Source organism: Mytilus edulis, chromosome 2, assembly GCF_963676685.1.
Source record: "Mytilus edulis chromosome 2, xbMytEdul2.2, whole genome shotgun sequence".
Taxonomy (NCBI): Eukaryota; Metazoa; Mollusca; class Bivalvia; order Mytilida; family Mytilidae; genus Mytilus; species Mytilus edulis.
The window spans coordinates 57,615,197-57,629,760 of record NC_092345.1 but is presented as its reverse complement, the minus strand read 5'-3'; the positions used below and the strand labels follow the sequence as shown (position 1 = coordinate 57,629,760).

Here is a 14,564-nt window from a genome sequence, read left to right as displayed (position 1 = left end):
TCATAGAACTGCAGACAGTGTATTTATCCTTAAAACTTTGATTAATAAATATATTCATAAAAATAAAAGAAAACTTTATGTCTGTTTTGTATATCTTAAAAAGGCTTTTGATTCCCTTTGGAGAATTGGAATGCTTTATAAATTAGCTAAAATGGGTGTAGGGAAACATATGTTTGAAATAATAAAACAACAGTTTATTCATACTGAAGCATCTATAAAATATAATGATAAACATTCTAGATTCTTTCCCATTGACCGAGGAGTGAAACAAGGGGACAGTATTAGTCCTACACTCTTCAATTTATTTATTAATGATATAGTTGAAAATTTTGACCATAAAGGTTCAAAACCCTTGAGAATATTAAATTCTGATATAGGAAGTCTTTTGTTTGCCGATGACCTTATAATTTTATCCGAAAGTAAAGAAGGTCTTCAAAATAGCTTAAATAACTTATCAAATTACTGTGAAAAATGGCAGTTATGTCTAAATACTAAAAAAACAAAAACAATGATCATTGAACAAAGAACTACAAAACTGGAACCATACATTGTAAGGTTCAATAATGATAAAAATTGATAACGTTACTGAGTATAAATTTCTGGGCACTCTGATAAAAAATAATGGAAATCTAAATGCAAGTTTAACAGATTTAGCCAAAAAAGCTAGGAAAGCTCTGTTTTCATTAAAAACACATGCAGCCTTTTTGGGAAATTTTCCTGTTAATGTATCCTGTAATCTTTTTGATTCTCTTATAAAACCAATTTTAACATATAATGCTGAAATATCATACATGGATACATATCAATCTTATTATAGAGCAAAAGGCAGATTAAAATCCCAAAACAAAGATATAGATAATTTCCAATATTTGGATAAGACTCCCTTCGAAAAGGTTCATGTTAATTTCTGTAAATATATTTTAGGTACTAAAAAAACATCTGCTAATTTAGGTGTTAAAGCTGAACTTGGTAGACAACCAATAGAAAAATATATAAAAACACAAGCAATTCTTTATTGGGCTAGATTAAATACTGAAAACATAAACCCATTGCTAAAAGAAAGTTATACATTAAGTAAACACCTTGATTCACAAGGAGTTTATACTTGGTCCACTTTTATAAAAGATTCAACACAAGAAATGAATATTGATTTACAAAAAGTAATGTCCTGTCAAAATATGGAACAAGTTAACAAACTAAAGACTTGGATTAAGAATATTACAAGTAAATTTTATTCAGAACTACTGGAAAATAAAATTAATAGTTTGAACGAAAATAACAAACTTTTTCTTTACAAAAATATTAAAGTCAAACAAGACCAAGAATTTTATCTAAAATATCACAATTTTGAAACTAGACGTTTATTTACAAAAATTAGAATTAGTGACCATAATTTGCTCATTGAGAAGGGCAGATATCTAAAAATACCTCGAGACAATAGAACATGTCCAACTTGTAAAACCTTAGAAGATGAAAATCACTTTCTCCTCCACTGTCAAATTAATAATGTTTTACGTATAAAACTTTTTAATGACATGGCAATAGATAATCCTATGTTTTCAAATCTATCTGATACTGAAAAACTAGTAGTCCTACTAAATCCTTCTAATATAAACCAAGTGAAAAAAAACAGGTTCCTTTATAAAACAGTCTTTAGAGCTGAGGACAGGGGACTCTTAGTTACTTTTACTTGTATATATATAGATATGTGTGTGTTTAACTCAGTTATTTTATTGTTGCTGTTACTTTTGTTTATGTCACAAGTATAATGTTACTTATATGACAAATAAAGATTATTATATAATAATAAATCCCGAAGCCCAACTGATGCCCATATTTAGTCTATCGCTGAAATATAACACGAAACCATGTTGAATCCACATAATCTCACAACGTGCGGGTGAAAAATATTTGGCATATACCACTTTACTTGTTGGGCTATTGCATAAAGCTGTTGGTCGAATGTCTGTACTGGGTTATTCTGACCTGCGACCTTTGACATTTCTAGGCATTTCAGCATTGTCGTATACACTGTCGCCATGTAAGCAGGTTTTGCGTCTATGATTAGGAGATATGCAACGACGACATGAATTGCCTTTTTTTTTTATCATTTTGAAACCCAGGTATTTCAACAAAGTCGCGTGTAAGTGATCGGAGCAATACCCAAGCCATATCAGACACGTCAGATTTATTGGCTGTACATGATTTAATTTGGCTGTATGGATCAGTACATCTAGGTGGGCCGCATCTTTCTTTGGGCTTAAAGAAAGGCAACCATGACATGGGAGCAGAAGTCTTTTCATCCAGAGCAAGGGATCTTTCTTGACCGCGGGTTATTTTGACGTTAGCTAAGTCTGTCTGAAAAGTCGGATTATTCACATTTTGAAAAACTGCGTAGGGATAGAAACTTCAGCCAAAATTTTAAACGATTGTTAACTGCGTTTCAAATTTTTTGCCGCATCATGTAGGGTCTGATCTTCTTGATGTATGGAATCATTTACAAAACTGTTTTTCATCTCAGAAATTTTTTATTCCGCTTTTAAACTACTGGTTCTTGAAGGCAATGTCATGCATGACTCATTTGAAGCAACATCAGCAGGTTCCCTTTTCCAGTTCAGCATGTAGTTAGCGATGCATGTTGAATGATACACTGCTTTGTCCTTGAAGTTCTTCATAGAGAGTAAACCTAAAATTGGATACTTGTCTTTTGCGGCATTTAATACTTATTATCAGCACGTTCAAAAGACTTGACTCGCCGTAATTGCTTATCTCGCTTGTAAGACTTTTGTTTACAGAATAAACATTTGGACCAGTCTAATTGTAATACCGTTGAGCGTGTTTTAACGCAAGTTGATTCAAACACAGTATGGTTTGAACTGGATGTTGAGCATTAATCTTTTCCTATTTGAATTTTTTTCAAGTTTTTTCTACTTGACTGTATAGGCTTTAGAACACGACCTATGATATTTTATTTGTTCTAATGGAATCACTTTCGTTGACTCAAATTCATCATAAAGGCGCGGTAAACATGTCACGGAATAGAAGTTCCTTCATAATATAAGTTCCAAAAGGAAAACAATATTCTGGAATATTATTTCCACAGGAATGAATATTACACTATTGGTCTTATATATATAATTAATTGGTTCTCCAAGCGCTGAAGTATACGACCGCATAGGTCCAACTCTCAACCCTGTAACCTGTCATTTATCTAATGCGTCTTAAAGAATAGTTTTCCCTTTTTCTGTTGCATTTGACAAATTTTCATTAGTAGATATTTAGAAAATAACGCATAATTCCCAATTACTCTGAAGCCTACTCTTTTTTTGGAACTTCGTGTCCATTATTTTCCGGATTATTTCGGGGGTTTACCGATGTGGTTAAAAATTAGTTTATTCAACAAAATGAACAAGGGATAAAACACATAAAAATACTATCACATGAAATCAGTATACTCAGTCAAGAACTAGACACAGACATTGATATAATTATGTCTTATTAAATATGAAAATAAAATTTTATTTTCTGTAAAAACACAACAAATCACAAGTTAGGGGAAAATAAGAAAAGGGAAAGCAACAAGACTTATTGAGCTGGAAATCGAATAGTAAAACTGCTATATGATGAGTATTATAAAACGGACCGAAAACGTAATTTGCATGCTTTTTCGGAATTTTAGGTATTAAAACTTCTTGCATATTGATTATTATACTATATTTTGTGAAAATGTACCACTGGTGATATATATAAGAAATGTTATATACTTTGTCAGACGGTAACATTGTAAAAAATGACATAAATATTTGAAAATCGTCCAATTCACTTAATTTATATGTTCATATGATCAGAACGTTTGAAATCAAAATAAAGCTGATACATTACTCTTTCATCTGATAACAACTTTTGTGATGATATCTTCATTCGGGAATTATTTATAAACGTTCCCGTTTTTGAAAATGAAAAAGAAAAAATCGGAAAGTCACACTTTATCGCAATTTTACAAAAAAACTGCACCGTGGGAAAACTCTACGACAGGGCTAAAATGAAAGTATAATGTTAACTCTATCTTCATGTGCATTTTCAGCCGTGAGGTATTTCGGTCCATTAAACTCCTTAACTAAGCGACTTTTCCTGATTTGTCACTCCACTATATAGCATATTAATCCTGAATACACCGTTTGGTGGTGCTCCTGTCAGATGCGGAACGTACAGCTAAGGTAATAGGTAACAGGTGATTATACTATTGGTATCGGTATCGGACTCGACCCGGAACTTCCTAATTATTGGCAATATTAATTACGCGGAAAACAAAAGGGCCTGGAGTGGTGTAATTTTTAATCTACACCTTTGTTCTATATTAGTTGTATATAAAGTTGAATTCTTTGATTCGTCGTTTTTATGTGATGACGGCTGACAAATTGGACCTCGTAATTTTAGTATTATAGATAAAAGAGGCTGTCCTTTTTGCTTAAAAAAATACTATCATCATGAGTAACATTTTTTTTGCACATAACCAAACGGTGCAATGATAATTTAAATGTGGGAAAAAATTACTACCTTTTACTTAATCCTTATTCAATACATGCAATGAATTCGAGTGGACCCAAAGACAAAACAATTTACATGCTAACATTAAATTCTAGCACGAATATATCTCATTTAACAAGGTTGTGTGACTATTTAGTTTTATTTTCGTATACACATCATTTTTATTTTTTTAACGTGTATAATAATGTATCTACTAGTATTACGTTAAAACTTTTATTTTGCATAAATTGTTGCAATCTTAGGACAAATCATATGATACTTTTATTGACACGGCCCCTGAATTATACCGGTATGGATGATTGATTGATTAATTTGTTGATTGATTAATACTTAACGCCACTTTCAACACTTTCATGAAATACCATCATTCGGAAGGCTTGATGGTATTATCATTCGTAAATATAGCTCAACATGTAGACTTCTTATACGTTCAGGCGTTGCCTCGGGCCATTACAGACTTCCTCGACCATTATAACAGACCTTGGACATATAACAGGGCCATTATAAAAACACCCATTTCTTAATACATTTATTAACCAACTGAATAAAAGTGTATGTGTTAATATACCAAATATCCAAGATATTAAGTTGACAGAAGTTATGTGTTGAAAAACAGGAGGAACAGTGATCCCTATATATGGTTCTTTAATGTTGGTTGCTGGTTACTAAATTAAATAAAATACAAAAAAGTATTATACTATTTACAACTTAATTTTATTAACTTTATTAAAATCCCTAACTGTGCTTTATACAGACAAACCGGGCATTAATACAGGGCCATTACAGAAAAACAGGGCCATTACAGAAAAACAGGGCCATTACAGAAAAAACAGGGCCATTACAGAAAAACAGGGCCATTACAGAAAAAACAGGGCCATTACAGAAAAAAGCAGGGCCATTACAGAAAAACAGGGCCATTACAGAAAATATGTTATTTTTAATAACCAGTCATTTTTGGCAATAATGTACTTAGTTGGTTAATAAAGATTGCATATTTTGGCGTTAATATTGATTCACTTATAGGGTATTTGCCTCTGAACTACACACATTTATTTATTTATTTAAAAACCATCTGTTGGCATGACACGGGTTATGTTCTTCTCATATATGTTATGATGGTATGATACTAAACCCCTCATGGGAAGGATTGTGCCTGATATTCATATGATGAAGACATAATCTTTCAATCAGTTTAATTGGAGTCTGGAGCTGGCATGTCAGTTAACTGCTAGTAGTCTGATGTTATTTATGTATTATTGTCATTTTGTTTCTTTTATTTGGTTACATCTTCTGACATCAGACTCGGACTTCTCTTGAAAGGAATTTTAATGTACGTATTGTTATGTTTTTACTTTTCTGCATTGGCTAGAGGTATAGGGGAGGGTTGAGATCTCATAAACATGTTTAACCCCGCCGCATTTTTTCGCCTGTCCCAAGTCAGGAGCCTCTGATCTTTGTTAGTCTTATTTTTTTTTTAATTTTAGTTTCTTGTGTACAATTTGGAGTTTAGTATGGCGTTCATTATCACTGAACTAGTATATATATTTGTTCAGGGGCCAGCTGAAGGACGTATCCGGGTGCGGGAATTTCTCGCTGCATTGAAGACCTGTTAGTGACCTTCTGCTGTTGTCTACTCTATGGTCGGGTTGTTGTCTCTTTGACGCATTCCCTATTTCCATTCTCAATTTTGATAATATATTTTCTTGAATTTTTAAATAAGTATTCTATGGAGCGCACCAATCCTCAATTTCTGAATGTAAACTCATGGACAAGTACATTTTGGCTAAACATGGTCCACAATATTTCTCTTTCAACAAAAGTTTCATTTCCGCAAATGTTTTGGTTAGTAAAATAAACAATGACATTTAAAGCATTACTTTTTGTCAGTTAAAGGCTAATTTTACATTTATATGATCTAAATTGGAATATTTCAGCTTCGTCCGTACTCAGAAATAGAACTATAGTTATTGGTGAATTTGATGGTGTAAATGTTCATATTATCGTTCCTAATTCAAATTGAATGCTCAATGAACGATTAAGTGTGTATTGTTTTGTAATTGATTGGAGGGTTGACCGTTCTGTCATCGAGGTTGATTAATATGTAATAGCACATTTAAAAGAATTATCTGCTAATCGATAAATTATACAATAAGTTGTATTAGGAGGATCATGGATGGATATGATAATGACAGTATAATACTGCCATGATAGGCGTACAATTAAGCTTCATTTTCATCTTTAACCTTTCAACAATCGCTATGCGGTACCATTCCTTGTTCTCCTTTGGTCTCCATACCAGTTTTTAACCTTGACCAAACACTTCATTAACTAGAACGGTATGCTTTATCAGTTTTTGAATAATCTGAACAAATAAAATGTGTTGTTATATAAACGACAGTCAATCTATAGGTTACATTACCTTATATACCATACAATGGAAAAACTAGGTTTAGCCATCGGTTTGGTTTTAACATTAGGATTGATAGGTAAACATTTCCATAAAATTTTGTAAAGAATCGCTAGCTTGCTCGTAACTGCCTGTAAATGATCTCAACAGGACAAACTAATAAACGTTTTCATCTTTCAAGAGTAAATGATTGTTTGTTTATTTCAGATAGTTTAAATGCAGCATGTCCTCAGGGCTGGACCAACATAGGTGGCTCATGTTATATCTTTAATGACGAGAAACTGTTTGTTTATTCCAGATAGTATAAATGCAGCATGTCCTCAGGGCTGGACCAACATGGGTGGCTCATGTTATATCTTTAATGACGAGAAACTGTTTGTTTATTCCAGATAGTATAAATGCAGCATGTCCTCAGGGCTGGACCAACATGGGTGGCTCTTGTTATATCTTTAATGACGAGAAAATGACATGGCATGATGCTATGGTATGTACGTTTACAAGTTATATAGTGTTTACTTATAGCGGAGGAATACTGTATCCTTTAATCGGGACGATATTGTCTTCATTTCACTTTGGTATTTTGTTTCGTTTTTTCGTGTTTTAAAACAGGAAATTTATCTCGTCTGTCATAGCAAATGTGACCGATACATTTATTAAAGATCTGAAAGGTTTGAAGCAAATAAGTCAGTTAAATCTGGTTTCACTTTCATGAATAATGTTGAATATTGGAGTCATGTTTCTTTATAAATTAGAATTGTACAAATATTAATCGTTTATGTGTTTCACTTCATCGCTATTTCCATTCTCTAATTCTTGTGCTCTTTTCTTATTTTTTGATCGGTGCGAGAAAAACATTTCTAATCACTACTGAGATATCTGTTCTCGGTAAATGATTGGTCGAAATTTAATTAAGTCTACAAATTTTCTAAGTTTCTTGTGAATTTTCCTATTGAGACGTCATGAAAAAAGGTGACCATGCCTGAAGACGTCACATATGAAGAACACAACTTCCAGCAAATCTTTCATAAGGAAGTTCAGGCGCGGATCCAGAGGGGGGGTTCCGGGGTTGGAACCCCCCCTTTTTTTGGACGATCAATGCATTTGAATGGGGACATGTAATTGGAACCCCCCTTTGTGCTGGGTTAGGAACCCCCCTTTTTAAAATGACTGGATCCGCCCCTGCGGAAGGATAAATATTTATCAAAGGCACCAGGGTTATAGTTTATTACGCCAGACGCGCGTTTCGTCTTCATAAGACTCATTGGTGACGCTCAGATAAAAAAAAATATAAAGCCAAACAAGTACAAAGTTGAAGAGCATTGAGGACCCATAATTCCAAAAAGTTGTGCCAAATACGTCTAAGGTAATCTATACATGTGGTACGAAAATCCCTATGTTTTTCGAAAAAATCAAAGTTTTGTAAACAGGAAATTGATAAAAATGACAATATAATTGATATTCATGTCAACACCGAAGTGCTAACTAATGGGCTGGTGATACCCTCGGGAGCGAAACGTCCACTAGCCGTGGCATCGACCCAGTGCTGTAAATAGTTACCAAAGGTACCAGCATTATAATTCATTATCGTTTTATAAACATCATAACATTATAAATATAGATTCCATAACTGCAACAAGTGTGTTACGATATTTCTCCACTCGAGAAAGTTAAATTTTGATATTTAAAGCGCGGGGCTTGCTGAGCTTTTTAAATAATCCAAATTTAACTGTCGAGAGTGGAGAAATAATTACATCGTTATACACGAGTTATAGCGGTGGAATCTGTTTCTCTAATGATTTTTATCCTTTTGTTTCAAAGAAGAAAGTTGTGTACCTTTTATGTGACGTCATCAGGAACAGTCGCCTTTTTTCATGACATAACAATAGGAAAATTCAGAAGAAACCAAGAAAATTCGACCAATCATTTGCCGAGAACAGATTTTTCACTAGCGAGGAGAACTCGTGTATTACGCTAGTATTCCGCTTTCAACAAGTGCATTTAAATTTTTGAAAAAGTTCGGCAAGCCTTGCGCTTTTAAATATTGAAATTTCACTGTTTACGGTGGAGAAATATCGCAACTCACTTGTTGTAGTGGTAGAAATATATATATACATTTTTTTCTTTATATTTGACGAGCCTTATCAAATTTAATCAATTTGGAGCAAATCCCAAACTATGCGCGTCATGCTTCTTTTTTAAAACTTTGATGATTACAGATAAGTGGTATTAAAGCGCGAGGCTTGTCGAACTTTTTAAATAATCAAAATTTAACTGTTGAGAGTGGAGAAATATAGATTCCTACACTGCAACAAGTGTATTACGATATTTCTCCACTCGAGACAGTTAAATTTTATTATTTAAAGCGCGAGGCTTGCCGAGCTTTTTAAATAATTAAAATTTAACTGTCGAGAGTGCAGAAATATCTTAATACACGAGTTATAGATTTTCAGAAACTTGTGTTCTTTATATGCGACGTCATCAGACAAGGTCGACTTTTTCATGGCGTCACAATAGAAAAATTCAGAAGAAAACAAATAATCATAATCAAATTTCGACCAATCATTTGTCAATAATAGATTTTTCACTAGTAAAGAGAACTATTTTTTTCTCATACCGGTCAGAAATGTGCAAATGGCACAAAAAATAGTGAATCTATATTAATACACGAGTTATAGTAGTGAAATCTGTTCCTCTAATGATTGTAATCATTCCTATTCAAAGATTTGGAGACAGTTGTGTACTTTTTATGTGACGTCATAAGGCATGATCGCCTTTTTCATGACGTCACAATATAAAAATTCTGAAGAAACCAAGAAAATTTATCGTCACAATTAAATTTCGACCAATCACTTGCCGAGAACAGATTGTTCACTAGTGAGGAGAAATATTTTTCTGACACCGATCAAGAAATTCGAAAATAATGCAAACATTAGAGAATATATATATATTACTCAGCACAGTACAATGATACAAAAAAAAAATCGCTAGAAACCAAGGGTGCAAGTGCCACATTGTCAATGTCAGCATCACCGTCGTCATGGGCAAAATAGCGATAATGCTGTTAAAGGTTACCATTGGTCATCTTAATTCGATTGCTTTTCTCACTTTTGCTGTAGCGAAAAAATCAATTTCGTTGAGATGGTTAACAATAATCTATAAATATGTCAATTTTCTTTGTGTTAAAATCAGTACTGTTCAGACATTGTAGTTGGTGTAAATCAAATACTGTCAGTCACTTTTCAGACACTTTAGTCTTATTGTATTTCACACATTTATAACTGTTACTATACATTCTGATATGATAGTTCTCGGTGTTTGAATATGTCCTAATTCGACAACATGGCAAAAATGTGCCTAAATACGACCTTCAACAATGAGTGAAATCAATACCTATTGTAAGCCATAAAAGGCCACGGAGTGACGTCACGAAGTGTGAGAAAAGTCAAAAGAGAGAAAAATACAACGGCCAGATTTTAACTAAATTCATAAAAGACACACTACCCTAAAACATTAACGAAAGAAAAAAATAATGCAGACAACAACCAACAGCAACTTTGTGTCTACATGTCCATATAGAATAGGCTCGTGATGTTACAACACAACCTAAGAACAAACAAAACAAATAGGTAGCAAAGGGTTTACCTCGGAAATAAACACAGAAAACAAACTTAATAATAAAAGACTAAAAGTACTCGGTTCTACTAGAGTTACTTTAATGCCAAATTTCAACTTTTAACACCGGCAACCTATTATGTGTCATCGCACAGGAAAAGGACACTGGCTAAAGGGAACGAAAACGATTGAAAAGAATATAAGATAGAAATATAAGTCGACAGAATCAGTCTACATTACTGGTATAGTTGACGAGTCCTACAAATTCACGAATTCAACAAAGAAAATGATCAAACCTACTTTAATGTTCACAAAGATTATACTTATAGAAAATCAAAGATTGATTACTTTATTTGAGTTTAAACTAAGCATGATAATTAAAGGCTTTCATAACTTTCTTTTCCAAACATGATGGTTTACTTTTATAAATTGTTACTTGGAAGAAGGGTTGTCTCATTGGCACTCATATCACATCTTCCTATATCTATATATGATCCATGTATATGAAACTCTACTTTCAGGAGTGGTGTAAATCTAAGGGAGGATACCTGGCTGAACTAAACGACAAACAGGAAAGCGATCAGCTGGAAAAAGTAGCAGCTGGTTGGCATGTGGTAACTAACTTTCAATCGTACATAAAACGACTGTGTTCTTTACCTCAAGTTGCTTACCGAATATGAATATGTGAGGGTACCGTGGTGTTTTTTTTTTTTTTATATTATCTAGTTTATTTCCCTTTACTATGATTATATATTGTATTTAGTTTAACCATTATCATTATTATTAGAAGTAGTAACATCGTTTCAGTATGAATCCCTAAACATCGACATGTGTCGGTTTTTTTTTGTTGTTATTTGTATTTTGTTGTTGTTTTTTTTTTTTTGGGGGGGGGGGTTATTGTTGGTTTTTATTTGTATACAGAAAGTCGTGTTCTCACGTTAATGTATATTATTTGCTACCATCTTGTCAGTTTGTAAATCGTTGTAACTTAACTTAATATTCATTTATTTTACAGAGAAATATCACACAATTTGTAAGTAAACTTATACAACTAGACTGAGTCTAATATAGAAAAGATATCTGCAAAAACAGACATTATCTAAGTAATTCTTTTTTTTTTTTTTTATTATTATTTTTGCTTATTTTTATCTATAAATGCATCGAAAGGGTTTTTATTTGGGTATTTGAAAAATCAACTGAACGATGTTTTGTTTGATGATTACTTATTTTCAAATACAATTTTAAAAGTTTTATTCCATTTCTTTTTTTTTATAACTATATATAATTGCTATATTGCAAATATGTGTATATAATTTGGTTCCAAGAGTTCCAAACGGTTGAAATCATCTCTTCGTAAATTTGGTGGACGCCATCACGAGTTGGTTGACCGTTATGAATAACCATTTCATAAATGATATCGGATATGTTCCTTACGTCGTAACTACAATTCCCTTCCCTTTCATGAATGTGACCTACCGAATTAGATTATTTACCGGATTTGTTATCACATAAGCACCACGACGGGTGCCACGTGTAGAGCAGGATCTGTTTACCCTTCCGGAGCACCTGAGATCACCCCTAGTTGTTGGTGGGGTTCGTGTTGCTTATTCTTTAGTTTTCTATGTTGTGTCATGTGTACTGTTGTTTGTCTGTTTGTCTTTTTTTCATTTTTAGCCATAGCGTTGTCAATTTATTTTCGATTTATGAGTTTGACTGGCCCTCTGGTAATTTATGCACATATTTGAGTATCTATTTTACTATCAAACTATTATAACTGTTGGTGTGATACTTGTTTTACTATTTTTCACAAATACCGTCAGATGAAAGAATTTGTCCATTTTGTCATCATGCAATAGAAGAAGAGATACTCGTTTTGATTACCTGTGACATTTACAGTGACATGGGGTCACAGAGCTATGACTTGGATAATTTTTTTTTACAAAGTCTGATGTTTATGAATTTGTATTTCAAATACAGAATGCTGAATAACAATACGAGTTATCTAACTTAGTTTTTTATATGACGAGAAGACGCCGCGCATTGAAAATCAATTTGCACTCTTGATTGTATACTTCCGTATAAGTAAAAGTTGCATTTTATTTTATTTTTATGATTTTTTTTTATCCATATTGTATTTTAATTTAGAGGCTATCTAAAAAAAAAAGATGCATTTTTTTTTTATTCTCAAACTTTTCATATAAACTCTTTTTTCTTCATACTCAATTGTGTCGGTTTTTTTTTTTAAAGTTTATTTGTTTATGTTTTCTTTTATGTTAACAATTTTGATAATATAAAACATTTTGACATTTTACTTGGTTTCCCAATTTGTATTTTAGTTTTTTATAAATAATTTATGTAGTTGTACATACAAATGATAATATAGTGTCTCATATGCCTATTCAAGCTGTGTATGGGTTTTATTATTATTATTGTCCGACACTTTGATGAAATAAATTAATTATTATTATAGAATATTCACTTCTCCACCACTAAGCAGGTATAGTTTTAGTTCACATTTCACTCAAACTATTGTTTGAATTCCAGTCATATTGAATTTTAGTTTACTACATGTACTGATCACACGTGTTTCTACTTCAGGAATTCTTTTGGTTAGGAGCTCATGATGAACAAACAGAAGGCGTCTGGGTTTGGGAAACTAGTCAGAAAAGACTTACGTATACCGACTGGTATCCTGGTGAACCAAATAGTTTTCAAGGGCACGAAGAAGATTGTTTAGCACTATTCAGTCTCACAAGTTTTCACTGGGTGGATTATGAATGTCAAAAATTGACAAATTTTATTTGTGAAAGTCCGTAAGTCATACTATATATATTTACCATGGTTGTTTCCAATTAACCATATTTTTCGTCAGATTTAATCATTTTTAGGCATGGCGTTGTCAGTTTGTTTTAGATTTATGAGTTTGACTGTCTCTTTGGTATCTTTCGTCCCTCTTTTAAGAAACTGGGCACGGTTTAATTGCTGGAACTATTTTATTAAAATGAATAAGAAGAACTGTAATACACCTAATTGGTTGATTGTATAAGATTTCACGGCCAATCAGTACACATAAAATTTTGTCTTGAAATGACCAAGTAAATTTCAAAATGAAATTATATTAGTCAAAATAAAGATTTACCAGAACTCTACATTCTTTTATTATTTTTTTTTTTTTATTTTAAAAGAAAAAAGAATAAACGACCATATGTCTGATAACGGTGAGATGCTTGATTAAAGCGGTACTGGTGTCTTATATAGGCAAAATGCACTTCTAGCGTACTAGATTCTATGCCTGGGCCCGTATGCTTAGGTTAAGAAATTCAATCTTACTAGTACTAGTTTATCATTAGACATGTAGAAAAATTCGTCCTTTTGGAACAAATCTTAACTAGAGTATTTTTTTGCCTTCTTTGAAACCTTGCAATATGTTTTATATAGTAAAACATTAAATGTTAATAATCTTTCTTCTATCACAATGTAAGTAAATACTTCCAAACAGAAATTAACTTAATGTGTACTTATCATACTTATCAACTCAAATATTGTTGAAAAAAAACACCAAATATTAAAATTTAACCATTTTTACCGGTCAGAAGTTTAAATTTTTTAATGATTTTCATGAATATATAATAAAAAGATTCAGGAAATTGCAGTATAAGGTGCTTAAGATGTTTTTAATAAAGATTTGGTATTGGTATATATAAGTTCTTTTTCATCTTTCAGCTCCTCGGTGACATCAACAGTGGCGTCGACTGAAGGAAATTAAAATAAAATACATTCGTTTTGTTCGGTATTTAGTTGTTGTTTTATTTATTTAATTATTTTTTTTTTTGCTGGCTTTTTATTTATCACATTTCTCTGCTATATTTATAGTTTCGATGATAAATAGAACACTTCTATGATAGCATCTCAATTTCACCTTTTCTTTGGAAATGATGAGATCTCTTTTTTTGTAACAATATTCATCCCGATAGTAAGTTATTCCGTACTTAAATTC

General features: G+C 32.3%; 1 protein-coding gene across 1 annotated transcript; it reads left to right on the top strand.

Annotated features, from left to right (window-relative positions):
- Positions 1-6,962: 6,962 nt before the first annotated feature.
- LOC139512498 (perlucin-like) lies at positions 6,963-14,360 on the top strand. The gene is made up of 6 exons (XM_071300148.1): positions 6,963-7,034; positions 7,345-7,439; positions 11,089-11,181; positions 11,583-11,600; positions 13,166-13,380; positions 14,291-14,360. Exons 1-6 carry the CDS (start codon positions 6,983-6,985, stop codon positions 14,331-14,333), a joined length of 516 nt encoding a protein of 171 aa, XP_071156249.1. The 5' UTR covers positions 6,963-6,982; the 3' UTR covers positions 14,334-14,360.
- Positions 14,361-14,564: the final 204 nt, after the last annotated feature.

Coding starts and splice junctions, on each gene's coding strand:
- LOC139512498 (XM_071300148.1), top strand. CDS start 6,983: ATGGAAAAACTAGGTTTAGCCATCGGTTTGGTTTTAACATTAGGATTG. Junction 7,035..7,344: donor TTTAACATTAGGATTGATAG/GTAAACATTTCC, acceptor TGTTTATTCCAG/ATAGTATAAATGCAGCATGT. Junction 13,381..14,290: donor AATTTTATTTGTGAAAGTCC/GTAAGTCATACT, acceptor TTCATCTTTCAG/CTCCTCGGTGACATCAACAG.